Source organism: Denticeps clupeoides, chromosome 5 (assembly GCF_900700375.1).
Source record: "Denticeps clupeoides chromosome 5, fDenClu1.1, whole genome shotgun sequence".
Taxonomy (NCBI): Eukaryota; Metazoa; Chordata; class Actinopteri; order Clupeiformes; family Denticipitidae; genus Denticeps; species Denticeps clupeoides.
Window position 1 is genome coordinate 24,541,218 of NC_041711.1, and position 23,472 is coordinate 24,564,689.

The 23,472-nt window shown below is 40.8% G+C and overlaps 1 protein-coding gene across 1 annotated transcript in view; it reads right to left on the reverse strand.

Moving 5' to 3' along the window:
- The window catches only part of cdkal1 (CDK5 regulatory subunit associated protein 1-like 1), a 224,192-nt gene that overhangs the window by 107,191 nt on the left and 93,529 nt on the right, over positions 1–23,472 (reverse strand). The window contains exon 8 of the mRNA XM_028980453.1: positions 7,681–7,784. Coding sequence (XP_028836286.1) covers positions 7,681–7,784 — 104 coding nt within the window. The remainder of the gene's footprint in view (positions 1–7,680; positions 7,785–23,472) is intronic.

A 23,472-nucleotide genomic window follows, 5' to 3' on the forward strand; every position in this document is an offset into this window, starting at 1 on the left:
ACACCAGTGATTACAGACAACAGCCCAGAGCTGAGCTTTTCACCCCTGATCCTGGAGCTGCGCCACCCTCCAGTTTTTTTTTATTTATTATTTATTTTTTTATCCACCCCTCCCCCCATCCCATTCCTTTCTCCCCTCTTCATCCTCTTTGGTTGCCCACAAGGCTCTGTGCTTCCTACCTGCTATTAACCACAACCTGACCCTAATTAAGGGCTACAAAAAGAATTTAGGACTTCAGGCCTTCAGGAAAAGGTCTAATAACTACAGGACCAGAACTCTGGAGATTTAAAGTAATGAACACAATAATAAAAGGCAGAAATGAAACCGACGAGACAAGAAACCAAATCCTACGATACACTTGGAACTACTGTACGCATCTTAAACACATATGCTGCTGCCGCTGCCAACCTCAGGCAGGATATCTGGTCAGAGGCTCTTCTGAGAGCTGTTTCTCATTGATCTGGGATGAAAAGAGAAGACAATGATTTTCCTGGCTACTGTAAATCAATATCCACTCTGCATACTGACCCTCCATAGAAACCTAGAGCAACTAAAGCCCACAGCCGCATCATTAGCGTAGTTTTTATCAGCAAGGCCTACAGACATAGTACTGTACACTCTCTTTAACAGTCCAGTGAATATATGACATGTTTTAAAAAGCAGTGAATGGTTCCTTTATTGTGGAATTAAAAGAAACATTCATTTCAACAGCTTCAGTTCATTATATTCAAAGTCATTTATTATCTTGCACTTATGTCATTACTCCAATTCCATGAAAGCACAGTGTAATCCTGGCCAGTCTTTTAAAGCTTATTATATAAACTAGAAAAGGGAAGTTTGTGAACAAACTACAATCTTGGCTAGGAATGCAGTGAAAAGTTAAAAGACAATATGAAGAAAAGTTGACGTGAAAGACTGGAATCATTGTTGAAGTGAAGTGATTGTCATTGTGATACACAGCAGCACAGCACACAGTGCAAACAGTGAAATTTGTCCTCTGCATTTAACCCATCACCCTTGGTGAGCAGTGGGCAGCCATGACCGGCGCCCGGGGAGCAGTGTGGGGGGACGGTGCTTTGCTCAGTGGCACCTCAGTGGCAACTTGGCGGATTGGGATTCGAACCGGCAACCTTCTGATTATGGGGCCGCTCCCTTAACCGCTACGCCCCTTCTGCCCCTGCTAGGCCACCACTGCCCTTGTTAATTTCATGAAATGGGTGAAATTGTAAAATGAAGAGGATGAGTGAAATCATTGTTAAATTAGTTAAGTTTGTGAATAGTGTTGTATACCTTGTAAAATTATGTATACCTTAATTGGCATATTAACACAATGATTCACAATAAATTTGTTGTTGTTTGAAGCATGTTAGCATGTTAGTGTTAGCATACTAGAGTCAAAAATGCTAACAGGGCATGGCTACAATGCATCACATTAAATTTGGTGGCATTTAGACCATGTTCAAAAATGTACATTTTAGCATGCTAACGGCAACAAAAAAGGTTAATTGGGTGTGGCCCAATTAATTGGGTGTGGCCAAATTTGGTGATGTTTGAATAATGTTCATAAATGGTCCATCAACAATGCTGATGGGCGGGGCACAATTTCTATCGTAGACACCCGCCATGAAACATCACATGATTGTGTTTGGGAAAAATTTGCGTGACCGTTGTTGCTGTGTAAAATGAATGGGCTTCAATTGGAGGATAAAGGGATGAAAAGAGGAGTGGAGGATTGGTTACATTTGTTTAATGGGTGAAATATGAAAGTGAAGTGATTGTCATTGTGATACACTGCAGCACAGCACCCATGCACACAACAAAATGTTTTTTAAATGCTTTTAACCCATCACCATTAGTAAGCAGTGGGCAGCCATGACAAGTGCCCAGGGAGCAGTGTGCTTTGCTCATTGGCACCTCAGTAGCACCTTGGCGGAGCAGGATTCGAACCGGCAACCTTCTGCTTCCTTAACCGCTTCATTAACCACTAGGCAACCACTGCCTTGGAGATATTAGTAGATTGGAAGGCTAAAGGTGTGACCACTGTTACTCTGTAAAATGCATGGGAGTGAATTAGTATGATGGAGGGATGAAAGGAGAAATAGAGGATGGGGGATGAGTGGAGAAAGGTTAAATGTGGTTGAATTGGTTACATTGGTTGAATGGGTGAAATGTGTGGAGGTTGTTGCTCTGTTAAATGCATAGGAATGAATGAGAAGATGGAGTGTTAAAAAAGTGATAAAGAAGGAGTGAGGGTAAAAAAAAGTGAAAGAGAAAATTAAATTGGCCTTAGATGAAGGTGTTTAAGTTTTATGTCAATATGTTAAATTTCCCATTATAAGTGATGGAAAAAAGTTGTCCGGGCATAGCAACTTGGGAAAAAGTGAATGAACCTTAAGAGGGGGTCATGGAGATGCGGTATACTGAGTTACAGGTGTTTACGATAGAAATTGTGGACCTGAGAGCTTGTCGAAAAATGGTCCCATGTTAAGTCAATGGGAAAATGCTCCTGAATGAAAATGGGCTGAATTATGGATCACTTATAAACATAGTAGCACACCCCGCTATAGGCTGGACAAAGTTTGGAGGTTGTACAATGAAAACTATAGGACTAGATGCACTTTGAGTCAGAATAATAAGAAGAAGAAGAAACAGAAGAAAAAGATTTTGCCAAGCCAAAATATTTAAACTTTGAAAGTTGTCGGTATTTTCTGATTTGTAAATTTGTCCAGTTGTGAAAATTTCTGAAACAAAACACCTGCAAGGCCATGCAGCCTAACTTGTACTTTAACTGGCTAATAGGTCTTTGGAGGGCCTCCCTGTTCTGGTTAAGAGTTCACACAATCATATTAAATCATTGCTTTATAACCGAACGTCCCTGGAGGGAAATCACAAGTTCAGGACATTGTATGCAGAGCAGGGCTACGGCTGCAGTACGAGTTCACTGGATGCATCAGTAAGCTACCAGTGGGAGATCAGTAGCTGGAGGAGATTTGCTCAGGTCACTGACCAGAGCAGCCAACGCCAGGAGATCAATACATCCATACAAGTTCATCGGGTGCTAAACGAGAACGCTTTAGGCTTTGCTTAATTACTCTGTTTTAAAACCGAGGGTCAGCATACTTAACCATTCCATGTCCGAGAGGCACGCGTGATCAATGCGTTGCCATGGCGGATCGTTTTTTTCCACAACTGGTTAAAATATAACACTGGTAACCCTTGACCTCATGTACACTGTAGAGCTGCCAGCAGAACTGAGATAAGCCAACATTGGCTGAACAAAAACAGACAAAAAAAATTGAGAACTGCGAAAGCAAATCGTGTGACATGACACACTTCCCTCTCAGACCGTCTCTTGGAGCCATTTAATGCAGGAGAACGGCCCTCCTGCGTCAAGACATCAGCCTTCTTAGGGTGGAAACTCTCTAAAGCTTCAGCACACTCATCATTAAATAGCCATTAAATCCGGTCTTTATGCAGCTGCTGCAGCTCATGTGGGTCATGGGGACACACACAACAAACCCTGGATGGCTGGACTCCTTCTTATCCTCTTCCCTTAAAACTTAACCTGAGGAAAGAGCTGCTGTGAGAAAACAGGATGAAACAACTGTCATCAAAATTGTGTGTGTGTGTGTGTGTGTGTGTGTGTGTGTGTGTGTGTGTGTGTGTGTGTGTGCGTGCGCGTGTTTGTGTTGCAGCAGTACTAGTGAATCAGTAAGAATAAAAGCACTTATAGTTCTTTGCACCTAAGGACCTAAGTGATAAATTATATACCGAGAGGTCATGATTCCTTGAGCTAAGAAACAAGTGCTAAATTATACACTGAGGGGTCAAGATTATAACATTCAGCTGAAGTTAAAGCTGCAGCACACCAGAGATCATGCAAGAAGAAGAGGTCGCAATCATTTCCACGTCTGCACTGTGGATCAGGCTAGTGGGCTAAAGTCATTATTCAAGCGTTTGAGCATCAATCAATAAAGAAACAAGTTGAGGTACTAAAATATGATAATTGGCACTTGCTTGCATGCCAATAAAAATTCACAAAAAACTACTAATAACAAAATCTTTAATTTCAAAGTGACATACTGACAACAACTTGAAATACCCAGTGCTTTCAAAATACAATATTTGAATAAATTAAGTACAAAAAATCTTTACATCAATGCAATTGTTATTTTCCCAAAACTGGATAAGAATGAATAATAAATAAATCAATAAGAAACCAGGTAGATTTTAAGAAAGATGTACTACATATAGTAGCATATAGGAACCGCTGAATATAAATGGTATGTTTTAGGTTTTACAGTTAGTTGCTGATACAAATTTGTTGTGTTGCCTGGTGTTGTCGCAACTTTGCCTATCTGTACTTCTCTTTTTTTTCCAGTGTGAATCTGTCTATTGTAGTACAACAACACTAGCGTTTTTAGCAACTACAAGTTCACCCTCGCCATATCCATACCCACCTGGGCTGTCATTGTACTGTCACACATATGACTCGTAAAATTAGCCCCTGCTCCAACATCCGAACTACAAGTTACACTGCTCACATCCGTACCCCGGGAATTCTTTATACTAAAAGTTACTATGCACCGATTTCCTGATGCCAACGTACCTCTCACGATTGTAATTACTGTGCAGCCCTACAAATAACCTTTCATTTTTTTACCCAATCACCACAACCTTTCCACATATTTGACCAATAAGCACGGTCTCTTATCAGCATAGCAGAAAAAGGCTGTTGTTACCACCCTTCTGCTGAAAATGTGACTTCTGCAACTACAATTGTGCTCTATTACATTAATAATGGTAAATTTCTGTCAAAATTCCTTACTTAAATCTCACATTAAAACACCAAAAATCATTTAATGTGTGTTTACTGCACACTGCTCAACTCTGGCTTTCATTTTATAAAATGTTTAAAACTACAGAGCGGCTTCTTTGCTGAGGAAAAAAAAAAAACAAAAAACAAAACAATATTTAACTGGCTAAGATTTTTCAAGCAGGCTGCACTTGAAATCCACGATGATGCAAGGTGGTGAACATGAAGGTCAGGACACATTGACACAGTGCAGGATTGTGTTAGCTGGGGAGAGCTTTCATCATCTGGTACCTTGATGTTCTCAGAAAGAAAAAAGAAAAGAACAAAAAAAACAACGACAGACACACCGATGACCTCATATTGCGAGGAACCTTAATGAACCGACAGCCGCAACACGATGCCCTGTGCTGTTGTTATTATGCGCAGGTAATGCTGAAACCCTTGGAGAGAAAGACCAATGACTGGAGTAAATTAAATCTGGCCTCTCTGGCAACACGCTGACATTTCAGCTGAGTAGCAAATACATGAATGTAAAACCAGAAAAGTTGAGAATATCAAAACAGGAAGAAAAGAGCAGAGGGACATCAAAAAGGGAGAGACATTTTTCTTGTGCAAGGTGTGATATCAAACTGGCCACATGACCTCTGTATATTATGATACATATCAATGATGATTTACATGAGGTATTTAGAACAAATAGGTTTTGAATGGCATCTTGTCGTAACTATAAAATTTAAAAAAGGAAACAACCTTTAAAGTCTTTAAAGAAACATGTTCATTAGAGGAGGATGAAACCATGACCATAGTTTTACAGTATTTCAATACACAGTATACGGTGTTCACTGTTGTACTGACAATTTGCCACTATTTGCAATTGTTTTTCCAACTTCCTCAGCCACAGGTGAGCTCCATCTTATGCTTGTAAGAAACAAAATACATTTACAATCCATATTAACAGCAACAGCCAGAAGGAGGAAAAAAAAAATGTCTGAATGTTAACCGATCTCACTTCTGTCACTGTTGTTTGTACCCCAAACGGCAAACAGGAGCTAACAGTTCATTCTGGTGCTAATGGGCCTCAGCCGGGAGGCATCTGTCAGACCCGCAGCGAGAGCAGCCAGATCGCTCAGAGGGGAATCCAAAGACCTGCCAGCGTCGGGGGGAACGCATGCTAATAAACCTCTGGTTTATAGACAGGATCTTTTGTCCAGAGTCACCTGAGAACAAGGCACCGCTGCCTGCCGTGATCTGCATGACGGCTAATGAACCAACGGGATGTACTCCTGTCAGGCGGAGGAGATGCTCAGCTGTTAATCGTGACTTCTGTCAGTCAGAATGCCCCTGTGTTTAGTATCATTCCAATTCCAATATAATTCAACACTTTAATGAACATTTATTGTAAAATGGCAGGCAAAAAGTGGGTATCATAAAAATATGCTGCAAGCAATAACTATTGTAACATTGTTAAAAAGGTTTCATATGGCCATTGTAAAGGTCATTTGATTTATTTTGTTCTGTTTATTGAATGGTTGCAGGTTCTCCTAATTTTCCTGTGGTACAGACAATGAAACATTTAGATTCTATCCTCACTGCCTGGAACAGCCTGCCAAAGGATCTGCAGTTTTCAATGTTTAATCATCCTTGAATTATCAAAAGACTAGCACTTTCTTAATTATTTATCACATTTATTTCATTAACTAAAATTACATTTATTTATTGGCACACCTTATACATTTTCATAATTGCATGCCTATTTGTTTTCAATTACAATTCCCACCCACATTGTTAATCACCTTGTCTCGCTATCAGCATTAAAGGTGCTAATGTCTGAGCTTCTTCTCTAGAATATGGACACTGAATTCAACTCTTCAAACTGAAGTCTCCTACCACTGATGCCAGGGCTACTGCTTCACACAGGACAAGGCAGGGCAAAAAGCCAAGGATACTGGTTGCAAGTGCTGCATATGACTCTATGACAAGTATAAAGGGCTCTGATGGGCAGGCAAATAATTAATTAAAACAGTTACATTGATATTGAAGGCCGAAAACAGTCCGTCCTGATCAAAACAGTTCATCACTAAAGAGACACTACTCTGCTCATGTCACAAGAATTTAAGTAAAATAATAACATACTAATCATGTACAAAAACACACATACATTCATAGAATATTATTCATCCTGAATATATTAGTATGAACACAGTGAACACACACCTGAAAAATAAATGTACACACACACATAAACAACCACAGCTCAAAACAGGACAAATGTGACCGAAGCTGTGTGACACTTTTTAGTTGTTTCAAAATAACTATGACTTGTTCCTCTCTAGTTTCCACATTGGTAACTGCTGACGAGCTTGGGGTTTCCTATTTTTGTTTATATGTGTAGAACAAGAATCTATGGCAAACATGTTTTTCATTCTAACAGGAACCAAAAAACATATGCGGTAGCACACATCATAACACTGACATGTAAATTAGGAAATTAGGATGTCTACTAAAATGCATGATGAAATCTCTCATTAAAATATTATAATTAAAGTCATAAACACTCATCTGCTGCTGCGGATGAACTTTCTTAATGGAACCAAGCTAGCTCCCCACTTTATTAGTGTACAAATAAGTCACAGAGTCAGTGAGACATCCAGGTGTTCCAAGCGACCGCAGTGGCTGATGGGAGTCGTTACAAACAAGGACCCTGTGTCTGTGTCTGCTGAGCAGCTCAGTTACACCTTTGTGCTAAAGGAGATGTTATGAAGCAATCGGTCCTTAAAACATGATCAGCCATGTCTGCACTGATAAAATCACACGGAAGGTTTCTCTCATACCATGAGAACGGATTTGCTTTAGCACTTGCTCACCTTGGAACGACTGTCTCGCCCGCTCCACCAGTTCCTCGATGGGGTAGCTGGCCAGGTCTCCTCTGGCATGCTTGGTTTTGCAGTATGTGCAGGCATTCAAGCAGCTGCATGGTGAAAAGAAAAAAAGGGGGGAGACCACATATTAATTCCAGACAATAACAGCAGATTGCCAAAATTAGTGCCTAAACACAAGAGGACCAGGGTCACCATATGGGTAATGGTCTTCATTAGAGCCCACATTTATGCTTCTGACAGGTCTCACAGCAGCAGGCCCAAAAATAGCTGTTTTCTTCTACTGCTGTACAGCGTGGGTCTGGGACTGGGACTTTATGTTCAGCATCATACACTCTCCTTCCTCATAGGCTATGGTTGTGGGAAAGTAAACATACCCAGAGATCCCGCCACTTGGCTCTATATGGCAGAAGTCTATTTTGTAGGGAGATGATGTCCAGTTGGATTCACATTTGCTCTTCCAAACAACAATTAAATAAAAAGGATTTCAGGACACTTCACACAAAAATCTAGCAGGTAAATGGTAATTATTGCAGTAAATTAGCAGATTAAATTAAATTCAGGCTAATTCCAATTCATATAAATGTTATATGAGTTATAAAATTACATAAGTGGACCATCATTTAGCTCAGCGGTTCCCAACCTGTGTCTCCAAGAGAAGCAGGACCCCACAAACCCAATTCCTTCCCGCATACACACATTAAAAGAGACTATTAATTACAAACTTTTATTGGCATTTCTATACAGTCAAAAAATTATAAAAAAAAATTTATAAATCCATCGAACCATGACCCTGTTAGCTCCTGCAATTTACAGCTTCTCAAAAGCCCGGCTTTCTTTAGGCATGCTGCGAATGCGAGATTAAGTGGAAAAGGAAATTTGCGGGTTTTAAATATATTCGCCAGCTGCTTGCTTCCGTTTCACCTTGTCAGCATCCATTTTCGCATCTCCTGTCAGTAGTGGTCAAGTGTACAATATGCAAAACACTTTACCAATCATTGAAACTAATTTACAAGCAGTGAATCAAACTGAAAGGATAGTATAGACCAGAAGTTTGTGGTTTGTTGACCCGACCTGAGCCCGACTAATATGATAGAAAGTGAGTGAACCTGAGCCGACCCAGGGCCAAGATTTACAACTCTAGTCTATATAGCATACATGATTATACAGAGGTTTCATTATCCTTTTGGTGAGATATTGTTTATACATTTAATGTTTACAAATTTAATTTTGGTAACCTCAGCGCGGGGACAATCTATGTCCCCCACTGCAATCTCTGGTGCCCCCCCAGGTTGGGAACCACTGATTTAATCAATAAAACCCTCAAGACTCAGAGAGCAAAACATCATCTGTTAAAAATAGATGAAGGCACAGATGTGATCTCAGTTCTGGATGAATGAGAGAGAAATAAAGAAAATAGCACTGCCAAACAATACATTTTTTCATGAACTACTACTAAACTTATTGACTTGATACAAGTCTTGGTATTTTATGGGTCATCACAAGGATAAAGGACTAGGCCCTCTGCAAACATTTCTTATCCTTAGTCTTGTATTTTAAGGGGACACACTGAATAATAGAAATATACAATTTGGCTCTGGAATCTCAATCACATCCTGGTCACAGTGGATCATTCTTAACAAACTGCAGTTTCCTCAGCTGTCCTGCAATATGTCAAACAGCTCCAGGGATGTAAAATGGCAAATATGTTAAATGAGGATAATGAGAGGGCCTGGAGACAAAATGGACAGGCGAGGGAGATGAGGTGGAAAAGGGTTAACACGCGTCCAGCTGTTCCCCCCTCATCCATCTCCAGAGAAAGCGGCGCTCAAAACATACCACCGCCATTGTTCAAAAAGCCCAAACCATGGTCCTCACGAGACCCCTCTCACAAAACTCGTCAAAGATACCCTCCGAAACACTGAGGTCATTCTTCATCCAACGAGGAGTAATGCATCCAGCGATATTCGGATAAGGAACAGTGGATGGGTCATGAAGAGGGGAGAACCTTAGGCTTTGAAATGCTTCACGACGCTTGCCTCACAATGCCAGTCTGATTAGACGACTGCAGTAAATAATTTCTTAATTACTTCAGTTGAAAGGAACTTGCTGTGTGTTTGGCCTGCCATTAATTACACACGAAAATACACACCAGGACAATGTACTTTATCATGGCTCCAAGGCAGAGGGAAACCCCTGGTGAGATCCAACCCAGTTTGTTCTTTGTTACCTTCTCAATGCCACCGCTGACGTGAAAACAATGCAGGAGGGTCCCTGGATGGACGGCGGTCCCTCAATTTATTAATTTGAGTCCCTGTGTGGAATCCGGTGCTAAATTATTCTGACCCGCTCCATGCAGAGGGACCGCCCAAGAGGACGGTCCCAGGCACAACTCCCTCCATGTGGGAGAGAGTGAGTGGCGCTAAGCTGAAGATAAGCGACTGAACTTGCGCTTCTCCATTAATTGTGCACTAAATCTATAGGCATGTGGGGGGCTTATTTCTAGCAAGTAACAAAATGAGGTAATTAATAAAAAGTTCGAACTTGCAGCAAGTTGTGGGATCTTCTTTGTTGTTGTGCCGGGAGGGATTGATTGAAGGTGCTGAAGGAGTGAAATATACAGCTGGGGTCCTATAAAAGCCGGACACAATATCCCTGTCGGACTGAAAGCTCGGACAGCAATTGGTCTTGAAATGTCTAATGTCTGAGGCCAAAGACTGAGATGCCGAAATGCACCTCAGCCGGACTGGAGGGAGAATCTTAGTTTGATGCAAGACCAAGCAAGTGAAGTCACGTCCCTGCCAGACTAGGGAAGACAGTGGATGTACGGCAGAAGTCCAGTTACATTCCTCTGGGCAAATGAAAACACAGGCTTCCGCAGCCAAAACAAGAGCGTCTGCAGCCAGCAGGCCTCACAGTCATGCAGGGACTATGAGACAAAACAAAAGAAAGCCAGTGAAGCGCATGGAGACATCTACTCTGGGATATGGAAAGGGGTTTTTAATCTAAAGTGAAGTGATTGTCACATGTGATACACAGCAGCACAGCACACGGTGCACACAGTGAAATTAGTCCTCTGCATTTAACCCATCACCCTGAGTGAGCAGTGGGCAGCCATGACAGGTGTCCGGGGAGCAGTGTGTGGGGACGGCGCTTTGCTCAGTGGCACCTCAGTAGCACCTTGGCGGATCGGGATTCGAACCGGCAACCTTCTGATTACGGGGCCGCTTCCTTAACCGCTTGGCCACCACTGCCCCACTGATTTACCACCACTGTGATAAATCAATTTATCACACGACCAACTTCAACCAATGGAACCCTTAAAATAGTGACCCAGCAGTGCCATTAACAAATAATTTAAAACGCTTGTAAAGCCCAGTTAAGTTGGGTTTGAAGGCCCTGTGGAAACTGTGGAAGGAGTCGGGGGAGAATGTATTTATTCACATTATGGGTCATATTCAGCTTATCTGCCAGGTACAGCATAAAAAGGAAAGGCCTTGGCTTCTGCATTAACTGATCATGATATATACACACACACTTTTTTTTTTTACAGCTCAAATTACAAATTAATCAAAAATGATGTGTTAAAATGAAATATGTTGGAAGAAATATTATGGTGCCAACTACTGTGAAACATGTGGCCACACATAATGCCAATGATGCCTATGATAATAATCAATATATTAGTCATATTGAAATTAGATTTGCTGCATATGCCAGGATGAGGCTGGAGTCAGAGTGAAAGATAACCCAAATGATCATACAGTATCAAATGTACATCAAAAACAATGAATGCAGATAATTAGCAGGACTGTTAACATTTTATCAATTTCATGATTTCAAGTAAAACGTTTCATGTTTTAATAGATAGAATATATTGGGTGAGAACACTAAGATTTCTCAGAAAAAAAAAAACATTCTTGCAAGAATAGCTGCAGGTTTTACTTCAAATGAAAACTGGAGCTAATTTACACACACACACACACACACACACACACACACACACACACACAAAGCAAAACCTTTTTTCCCATCCTGTTCTATATTTCAGCCTAGAATCTTTTGCAAAACCCAAAGCACCAGGTCTCTAAGGGGCCACACAACAGAGCAGCGCAGGCATCTGAAGGAAGCAAGACGTCTATAGTTTCGAACAACTGTACAGCCTTACAGTAACTGGTCAATCCCTCAAATTCACTGGAAATCCATACAGCCTTCAGATTGAAATCAGACCGCACTTCTTTATTCCACTTCATCTCAGTCAGACAGGATCCTCTTGTTCTCTAAGAGTATTTCAGCTTAAAGCATTTGGTTCAAGGACTCATGAACTTTACTGGTTTCTGTGCAGGTTTTGGTTGGATCTTTAGAAATTATCGGAAATGATCGGAAACTAGGTCTGCTAGTGTAAGCTGAATTTCAGGCACAGATAGGGCAGTTCTTTGTTATATCAATTGGCAATTCTATGGGTTATGTCCAAAACTCACGAAATCCACAATACAGACTCTCTTCCTCCATAGACGTATTCTATTTTTTTACTTCCTGCCCCGAATAAGAAATCATGCGTCATCTTAACACGTGACTGAAGTCCCGCTATTGCTAATTTCCCACTTGTGGGACTAGATTATCTTACTTTACCTTAATTGTGGTATTTAGGTATTATGTCATTTTATACATTGGTGTACTTCATTCACTCACATCCTTGAATGGATGCAAATATGGATTCTTCCATAAACAATATTTAAATAGAAGCATGGCGAGTGTCATACCATACAAAAAGGTCCCTTCAAGAAACCATACTTTATCAAGTATTGTTCTGGTTTAAAATGGCTGACATAGCTGCAACCTTTAATAAAAAATTATACAGTAGGGTTGTTTTGTATAAATATGTTACAGTGAGAACAAAACAGAACTGTTGTTAGTAAATGCAAGACATCCATGACACACATAAGGCTTCCTGGCTGGACATCGTGTATGATCAACAAGAAAATCCTAGACAAATATTACAATTTTTTATTATCTAAAGGGTTTTTTAAAACTGTTCTTTATCCTTTCTGGCAAAGTCAGCAAAGCCACAGGTGGGGGTTGTGCTTACAGCCAAACACCGTGCAGCACATTTGGCATTTGCCAGAGAACACCAAGATGAACAAATTCTCCACTGGCACCCTGTGCTCTTCACAGATAAAAGCAGGTCACAGTGAGACCGGAGTCTGGAGACTCCATGGAAAAACGTTCTGCTGTTTGCAACATCCTACAGCATGACTGGTTTTGCAGTTGGTCAGTAATGGTGTGGGGTGCCTTTCTTTAGGGGGCCGCACAGACCTCTTGCCAGAGGTAGCCTGACTGCCATTAGGTACCGAGATGAGATCCTCAGACCCCGTGTGAGACATATGCTGGTGAGGTTGGACCTGGTGCCTCCTAGTGTGGCAGCAGTTCCTGCAAGTCAAAGGCATTGATGCACCACAGACTGTCCAGGAGTTGGTGGATGATTTAGTCCAGGTCTGGGAGGAGATCCCTCATTAGACCATCCGCCACCTCATCAGGAGCATGCCCCAGCGTTGTAGGGAGGTCATACAGATCCCTCATATTACTGAACAGAATTTCCACTTTAATTTTGAGTGTGACTCCAAATCCAGACCTCCATCAATAATTTTTGTGTGATTTTGTTGTAAGCACATTCATGTAAAGAACAAAGTATTTAATAAGAACATTTCATTCATTCAGATCTAGGATGTCTTATTGTTATGTTCACTTTATTTTTTGAGCAGTGTACATTATAGAACGTTACAGAAAATTACATTACAGAAATTCTATATGTCTATATGTGCAGATGCATAGTAGCAGAAGACACAGTTTTGGTAGAAACCCTAATAGGGACAGCAGCTGCTATTGTCTGTGATGACACTTATGAGTCAAATTTGCAGAACTGAGGCAGGGACTGAACCTGCGGATAACTCATGGAGGTTGAAAGTGTATTGATTGTTGCAATTACAAATGGTTAAATCCTGGAGGGACTGACTGTCTGGGCAAAATGGCCAAAATACAAAATGGCCTGTTTTGAGCACACACCACCACATCAACTGTGCTCACCGTCTGTTTATTTTCCACAACATGCCCATGTGGAATGTCAGCTGGATGCTGAGTTTAAGCTGAAGGTATTTATTTGAATTGCAGGGAGACTAAACAGTGTGCAGAAGAATGCATCTGTCTTCAACCTTGTAGGAGTGACCCCACAGGCAGGTAAACTTGAAACAGCATGGCAGTGTCCAGACTGCTACATATACATCCATAACAATAAAATGACATCTCAGGTGTGGTGACTTTTGTTGTAACTCCTAACCTTCTCCGCTAGATCCATAGTTAATTCCATTATGTTACAACATTACAGTATATACCTGACCTCCTGATTGGTTCCTCCCCCCTGTGTCCCCATCTAAAAGTGAAGTGATTTTCATTGTAAAACACTGCAGTACAGCACATGGTGCACACAACGAAATGTGTCCTCTGATTTTTACCCATCACCCCTGGTGAGCAGTGGGCAGCCATGACAGGCGCCTGGGGAACAGTGTGTGGGGACTGTGCTTTGCTCAGTGTCACCTCAGTGGCGGCTCAGGATTTGAAGCAGAAACCTTCAGATTACAGGGGCGCTTCCTTCCTGGTCTGACAGTGGGCTCAATATTTTAAAAATGAAAATGCAATCTGCATCTTACCTGTGCTGCTGCTCTCATATGGCAGACAACAGCGGGGGAAAATAAATCTAAGCAAATCTACAGCTGCCTCAAAACATACTCTGCTTTTCATTCTTAGGTCATAGCATGAGAACATTTTTAGGCCTTGAATCTATTGTGTGTCCCCCAGCGTACATGTAGAGCTGCATTATCATGAAATGTGTTCCAGTTGAGATGAGAACCATAAAGAGCATGATGATATGAGGAAGATTATACATTAGGGTCAGGTCAATTCAAAGAACATGTCACTGATCTGGGCTCCATACAAAAGCAAAGGTACATAATTTTAACTTGGATATCGAAAACCAGTCTGTACATCTTGCACACAACACCCCATAATGACAATGTGAAAAAATTAAATAAATAAACTGAGAAATCACATAAGTATTCACAGCCTTTGCTCAATACTTTGTTGATACACCTTTGAAAACAATTACAGCCTCAAGTCTTTTTTAAATATGATGCCAGATGCTTGGCAAACCTATTACTTTTAATACATTTGCCAACCTCAAGTTATTTTTTTTCATGTGGTCATTATGGGATGTTATGTGTAGAATTCAGATGAAAAAATATATTTAATCCATTTTGGAATAAAACTGTAACGTAACATATTGTGGAGAAAAAAAAGTGATGCACAGTAAATACTTTCCGTATGCACTGTATTTATATAATCAATAATCAATTTCTAGAATCAAAAAACATGGGCTCTTCTTGTTTATCAAAAAAAAAAAAAAAAGTACACTGTGGTGTAAAATTTCTTGTTTTATATTCTAATGTCGACCACAACCGCAGGGCATTAATATCATAGTCTAGAAGACCACATTTCGTGCTTTTTATTTGTACCTTTGAACACTGAGAGAGCTTTGAGGTTGATTATCTGCTGTTGCACCGATAAATTATTTTTCTTATGAACGTTTAGTTCTGTTTACTTAAAAATTTAACTATAGTCAATATAATCTCTAAATTAATTAGTTGTGTGAGTGTTAAACTTGCATAAAAATGTCCAGAACTATAACTTTCTGTTATAGCATATGATGCCGCCTGTCTTAAGGCAAAACTGTACATGGATTGCCAATCCCCTTGTTTTTCTTGATAATTTCACAAGATATATGATTTGTTATCGCATGCAATTATCTGAGTGGAAATTTCTTTTAATCCATTCATGATGCTACCTTCAAAAGTGACTGCGGGGTATTCTCGATTCATTAGCTATCTCCTCTGATGGCCTCGTTCTAATTCTGTCCTTGCCATAATGTACTTTCAGGCACATACATTTCAATGCTATAATTGCCAGTGAAATTGAAATTACAAAGTGCACAGAGGCCTATTTAAATTTGCTTTAAACTTGACTAATGATTTTCGCTCCCCCATTTTTCATCTAAACTTTTAAACCGTGCAACGTGGCGATATATATATATATATATATATATATATATATATATATATATATATATATATATATATATATATATTTTTTTTTTCCAGCCTGTTCTTAACCATTATGTCATGGCCTCTAGCATCTTTGTGATATGCTGAATAAGTCAGACCCAAATTAATTCATGTCAGTGGAAGACAGCACCGGGGGAAAAAGGGAACATTTGATTATGTTTCATGGTTCGATTTAGTACTGATGGCACCAATACGAATGGAATTAAGGTATTAACATTTTTATATCCCTGAGGAACACAGGCTTCCCTTTAATATAATGGCACATCCTGTCAAAAATGTATGAACAGCACTTTCCATGCCTGACTGAAGAAATGCACCAAGCGACACAGCAGTGTGATTTATTGCCATTAGGGGATGTGGGTCTTTAATGTATCTGTATAGTGTGTATGTTGTGTGTGTATGATTTAAAATAACACAATAATCGAGATGCATTTGTTCCATTTGTGAGTCTCATTACGGTGTCTGCACTTGTTCTCATCAGTCTGTTGGTTCAAGTGCTCTTATTGGTTCTAGCAGAACAAGTTTTGGTGCTGCTGCACCCAGCCCATAATGGGCTCTCACAACCGCAGGGTGGACCAAGGTGATTAGTTTCTGGCTGCCTCTTTGACTGTTCCCTGGTGACTCCACCACAGACAGCTTCATAAATCAGTTGGGGCAAAGCTCAAACACTCAGTTTTCTATGTCACTGCCTTCCACAATCAGCATCAATGTGCTATTTTTCTGTGACTTCTATCAAACACATCAGGAGAAAACTCAGATCAGTTAAAAGAGAAAGTTTTGGCCTGCACTGTGGTCAGGTTCTTGCTCACAGTGCTCCTCTTTCTTGACTTCCTTAAAATGACCCCATCAGGGTGTCTGAACTGCACCACTCTCCTGTCCTGTATGAATTACACACATCGTGCTGCTATCCAACAGAAAACCTCCAGTAAAAAAGTGACACTTTTATTACTATTTTAATGAGGAGTGAGATCAGACATTGGAGAAGCTCTTTACCCGAGAGGTCAGGGAGTGTAAGCAACAGAGAAGGGATCAGTTGAGGGCCAAACATGACCTTATGAGCACTGGAGGGGAAGAAAATAATAAATAAATAAACAAAGGCAGATGTGTAAACCTCACGACCTCTCACTGCCAGACTCCGCTCACAATGAAAAGGCTCAGGAATAACAGCCTTGTATTTTAAGGTCAACGGTGAGCTTGATAAGGGCCATTGTTTTCTTTTTTTTCTCCTCTTCTCCCCATGCTCTACCTTCAGGACCGGGCTATGGTGAAATCACTCAGGAAGTGAGCTGCTCTGGGGCCAATCTGGGTATATAGACAACCCCTGCCCCCAAGACACACACATATACACACACACACACACACACACACAGCCAGACAAACAGACAGAAACAGGGACAAGAAACAGACACCAGGAGATTACAGAGCACAAGGTCTGGGAACAGCCTGGGCGCATAACATTCCCACTGTGCAGTGTCAGCTTAAAATACTTTCTGATAAACATCATGCTCGTACTGCTGTCCATGGCGGGGCTGTTTAGGGAAATAAATTATGTCTTCGTATTCATTGGTTCTAAATGGACGAAACACAGGCAATATGTACTGACCCGACCTGTGCTCAAGTCCAAACACTTCAGGGCCACTCAGGCTCTTTTTCCACGAAGACAGTTACAGGTTGAAAGCAGATCCAGCAGCAAGGACCCCGGTCACATAACGTCATTTCACACCTCCCGAGATAAATATGGCAGTCAAATTCTGTCTGATTACCAAAACAAGTGGGCCCTCCAGACTGGAGTATGGTAATAAATCCTTCTTGATCACAGTACTGAACATTTTGAACAAAATAAAGTGATCATCTTATAACAAAATCATGGCATGTAGTCCAGTGGAGGGTGGTGTAGAGAGTGAAAAAAGGAGAAAATGTGTTACATGCTCTTCGCAGGAAGTAAGCCAAGGCCAAGAAATCTCAGGTTTCAATTCAAATAATTTGCAGCATTTCTCTTTTGGTAAACACTGAAGTGGGTCCCACAGACCTCTGACCCTGCACCTTGATTATCTGAGAGGCCGTCTAGGACATGTGACACCTATGTTTGGTGACATACATCTGCCACTGACCTGACAAATGTGGCAGATGTCTATATTTTCATTTCAGCTTGAACCCTTTTGTACGCTTTCTCCATTGCTGCCAACCATACATATTAGCAGAAAATCCATGAACATAACAGCAATAATAAATTTGATGATTTGTTATAGGCATACTTGTGTTAATATTACAACACTATCCAAACCTTTTTTGATAATGAAAGTGTGGGAGCATTGTTCAGATCTTTCATGGCCGTTTGTCAGGGGGAACACAAATAGAGAAAAATGATGCAAATAAATTTAAATGTGCTGCATAAGCACACATGTCCTTTGGATGAGCTAAGATAAATAAATAAAAATCACTGCCATTTTGCTGGAGAAGGATGATCATTCCTCACTCACAGGCCAAGAAACTAATGACCACGCGACAAAATGACTAAACGCTGGGGATTGTTTATAGATGTTGGGGCATCTCGCTTCGGTGCATCGCAATAAGCACTTTACTGCCGCACCCTCACACAGAGACGCTCATTCTGTGCTATTAAAAGAAAAATGTGAGCGCACTAATGTCGTCCAGCTTCTTATTCAAGGCATACAATTAATATGAGGATGTCTGGTTTTGACACGGTTGACCTTTGTACAATGCAAATCTGTTTCACTCAATGTCCATGTATCTCTGCTGCTTGTGACAGTGACCTCAAATTTATGTGATAGAGAATAAAAAATGTACATGCATAAAGACATTCTGTCATCATTTGCTGCAGGAATTTTCAGATAAAAACCTGACAGGTAAACGCTCTTAACCCTTACAACACACTATTACACAAGTATTACAATAGTGCCGGGGCCTTGGAGCATGGAGCGTGTTCAGTAGTTTAAGGTCAAACGTCTTATTATTGATATGAATAAATTGATAAAACAAGAAATGTATAGGACATATTGATGTGAATGGTGTGCATGAGAGCTGGCAAACTGAAAGCAGCATCTGTTCCCTACCATTGTGTGTAGCAGTGTTCCACTCAACACCGATTAGATTTTTAACGTGTCTTCTGCAGTGACACGGTCTGGATACATCTATATATGTAAAGCACCATTAAAAACTACAGACATGTACAGTGCCCAGCACTAGTATCGGCCCCCTTTTACAAAAACATTGACAGTTTGCAGAAATATCTTTACTTTACAATGAAAAAAATCTTACTTGATATGGCCATGTCAGCCCCTTTGTAGTCAGTAAACAATTGCAGGGTGGATTTGGACATGCATTTCATTATCCTGCTGCTGTCATCAAGAATGCAGAGGGGTTTTGTATAATTACTGCTTACGTGAGCCTCAGAGGTTGCATATAAAAATGATGGTGCTAGAAGTACTATACTCTGTCCCCTCCTGGCCTCCTGTCCCCTCCTGTCTCCTGTAGTTACAGACCAGTTTTAAAAACTCTTTTACCGAGAACTCAAACCAAGCCATAATATTCTCACTGCCCTTAGGCTAGTACCTAATGATCCCACCACCACAATCTCACCAGTCAACAGCGGCATAGAACTTTATGTTGGGAACAGTGCTGCGGGAAACGTGAAATGTGAAAAAGGTAAAATAAGGAGCCAGCCCTTGGGTTTCAATCACACTAATATGCTCTCGCTCCAAGAGACAGGCCGAGGCGGTCGGCCCGGGCTTGCATTTGCCTGAGCTTCCCCTCATCCTTAACCACAAAGATAAATAGACATGTCGACCTCCCAGCACAACAAGCAGCTGGAAGCCTTGACAGCCCCATCCCTGCAGCTCCGCAAAAACTAGGTTAGCTGTCCTCGCAGGTGCTGCTGTTCCAGCTGAAGCAATGGCTTCAAGAGGTCGCCATTATGGGAGGTCATCCTCCGCCTACAGCCTGACAGACCTCTACATCATCAAAAGTCCCTGCTCTCCCCTCACAGGAGCCCAAACCACGGAAACTGGATTGAAACAATCTTCTGATGTGAGGAGGGGCGATCGAAAAAAGCCGTGCGTCTCCTTTTGGACCAGCACCTCGGTGATGGCAGCATCACGCTCATGACTTGTATAAGCATTTTATATGTAGTGCTTCCAATAAATCATCCCCATTGTGGATATCATTATATCATTTGATTCATGTCCCTTTCATCTTTAAAGATCGTGACACAACGTCAATAACGGGGTCATATATAACTACTGCAGCACTAACTTTTAACTTTATTTTTCTCTCAGCATAGCCATGGGGTATCTGAGGAATCCGACATTAGCAAGATGAATTATGGTTTTTAATTGAAAATCAAACCTAATAGGAGTCGAACTTCAATCAAGTCTAACTTAATAGGTGTACAAAATTAATACAAAAAGTAATGAAATTAATTCTGTAAATCCATTTGAAATTTAATTGAATTTTATTGGCAGTCCCGAGTGATCTCGGCTGCAAATCTGAAAGAGAGAAATTTGCTCTGATGTTCTGTTAAACAAAGCAAAGCTGTAATCACAGTATACACTTCTTCCAACAGAGCAAACATTGGGGGGAAATGCATTTATTTACAGATGGAGCAACGTCATTTCAGGTTATACATTGATAGGCTTTAGTTATTGAGACCAGGGCTGTTTTCTCAAAATATCCAGTGCTGTTGTCATGGCATCTGTTTCTCCTCAGTTCTCCACACAGTCCATTCCTTGAACCACTGATGTTACATGTTTATTCTTCCCAGGTCTTGCCTCTAAAACGTGTTCCTTCTGTTAACAGTTACTGAAAATGTCAAAAAAAAAAAAAAAAAAAAAAAACAACCAGAACGTCAGAGGCTTAACATCACCCCTAACAGACAGTGCTGTCAATGTCTCCCCCACTGTCGTGAGAATTACCACAAGGCCATTGTATGCTCTTGTGATTTTGCTAGGAAAAGTTCATGAAGCATTTGCCCACCAGCGACATGTTAATCTGACCTTTGCTTGGAAAGCGGCAGTGAGGTTCTTGGTAAAACACTCCAGGCCTTGTAGAGCTCTGAAAACAACCTCCATGTAGTTGTGGCTGCCCACTACTTCGTAAATTAAGAGTCATTTGGGGCATATCAGCATATCGGTGATTTGGGAAAAAAGCTACATGGAAGGGAAAGTGTAAAAACACATCCATGTGCACTAAGTTCCTTTGAAGAAAATGTTGGAAAGGAACTGAATATTGAAAGGGCAACAGAAAAGGCTAGAGGATGACAACCAATGTACAGAAAAGTCAATGACCCACATATCAGTAAACACACAAAATTCTCGTAACATAATGAAGAGCGAACAAAACCTAAGAAAGAGATAGTCCGACACCAAACCAAGCTACCAAAACCAAAAAAATAATTATAATAATACACAGTGTGCTTCCAAATTTAGTTTGTAGTTTTTCAGAACAGTATTTAAACATTACAGGAATTACCTGTGCTTTTTACAGCCAATCAGACTCAAGTATTGAAACTGGAGTGCAATAGTCTGCTCCTAAGAGTTTACTTTCCATGTTTCCATGATCCATGTCCATTTTACACCCGTGTGGCCTGCTGTCTCTGTCTGCTTTTCATTTAAAAGCCAGCAAACAAGTGAATTAAACAATCAGTGAAATCTGAATAAATGAGAAGCAATGCCAAACAGGTGAGAAAGGAGAAAAGATATTTCAAAGAAACTCAGTAAATGACAGAATAGAATCATCACTTTAAAATATGTGTTCCACCCGTGAAGCAGGTAATCACCATGATGCAGTTTTATCACACAGACACACACAGTCGGTCACACACACAGACACACACTCTCAGTGAAGGTCAGGTGGGAGAAGCTCCATAATGCTTTAATGACTTTCTCTGCAAATAACAGCCGAGCTTTGGGCAGATAAGTGGGCGGCAGAGTGAGTGATAGTGTGTCCAGGTCCAGAGGGAGAGGAGAGAGGAGGGGGAAAGGGGCTGAAGAAACAACTAGGCACAGTTTCACCCAGGAACAAAGAGCGCTCTATCTCGGCAGCCTCTAAATGTCAGCCCTGATGTCACAGTTACATCAAAAGAAAATTAAAAACGCAGAATTGCCACTATTTTGGATAAATGTGATTAGTCCACAGTTCCGCTGTGCACAGGTCTTGTTTAGCTGCAAATGGCAGGAACTTCAGGATTTTTACATGTGAATTCCAGAAGAACTGATGCACCTTAATTATACTGTACAACTGACTGCAGCTGGGGCTTCACTATATGATGTTTAGCTATAATTTATTTCATTTTTTTAGTTGCACAGAGGGTCACTTTCCTGTTCTAACACCTGAATAATTTACAGGCACTTAAATTCACGATTCATTTAACATGGCACACAACACTGTCGTTTTTAAACGCAGTAAGCCATTAATAACCTCACATGACATTAATTAGCTACACTTTATGGCGCCCACAAACCATCTACTCTCATTAATAATGCTTTTAAATATTCCACTTCCTCATATGGAGTGACACAAATCAGGCAAGAGAGGGAAATAATTATCCACACTCATCCTGGAGGTCCCCTTGTTGAGCACGTGCACATTTTCACTGTTGTCTTACGCCACTTACAGACAACACTGAAAGCCATCTGCCTGCAAATAGACCTTATCAAAACACACATATAACAGCCATTACTGAACAGGACTGAAATGAGGAACTGTTGCTGTAGGCAGACAGGCAGATAAAGCAGTCAGACAGAGAGACAGAGACAGAGAGACTCAGCCTAGGACAATCAGTATTAAATCAGAAGCCACAGCACATGATATAATACAATCATGATTAAAGCTTAACTATTGTGTTGTTTGTGTTTGTATTATATGTGTCATACAATACAATAATAGAAGAACATGAACCCAAATTACTAAAAAAAAAAAAAAAAAAAAAAGACTCTTTCCTAGTAAAACTACAAGGTATAGAGTTTCATTCGTTGGGACAAACTCTTGCATAAACCCTGGAAGTACATTAAAAATAAAAATGAAACATCGAAGACTTAGGCTATATGTTTTAAATCCCCACAAAAGACGGATTAAGCCTTTGTCAAAACAACATACCGCAAGCTTATCAAGCTCCGACACTGAGCCCCACTGGGCAGAAGAAACAGGTAGTGGGTTAAAGCACCAGCTGCCATCTGTGGCTTTTCAGGGGACCACCGTGCAGCAGCATGCCTTCCCTACTCATAGGGGAGAGCTCACCTCTCCTGCATCCCCTCCATGCTGTTGTTTTTCCCTTTTAGAGGAGTTCAAAGGCAAATGTTATCTGCTAGATTCAGAGACGTGCTGACGAGGGGGTCAGGTACACAGCCACTTGCACTTGGTGCACACCAAAGCAGCGCCTCCTACAGTCCCATCTCAAGACGTACTGGTGACGTACCTTCTTCCTGGCCCATGCTGGACAGTCACCCAACGTGCACACCTTTCAACTATTCACATGGGCAAGCTACAAGAAAAACTAACAATATCTCACAGGACTCTTGGTGTTCCTTGAAGTGTTCCTATTTTTCAGTGGAGGCCAGAAAATTCCTCTCTGGTTAAGCAAACGTGTGTCTGC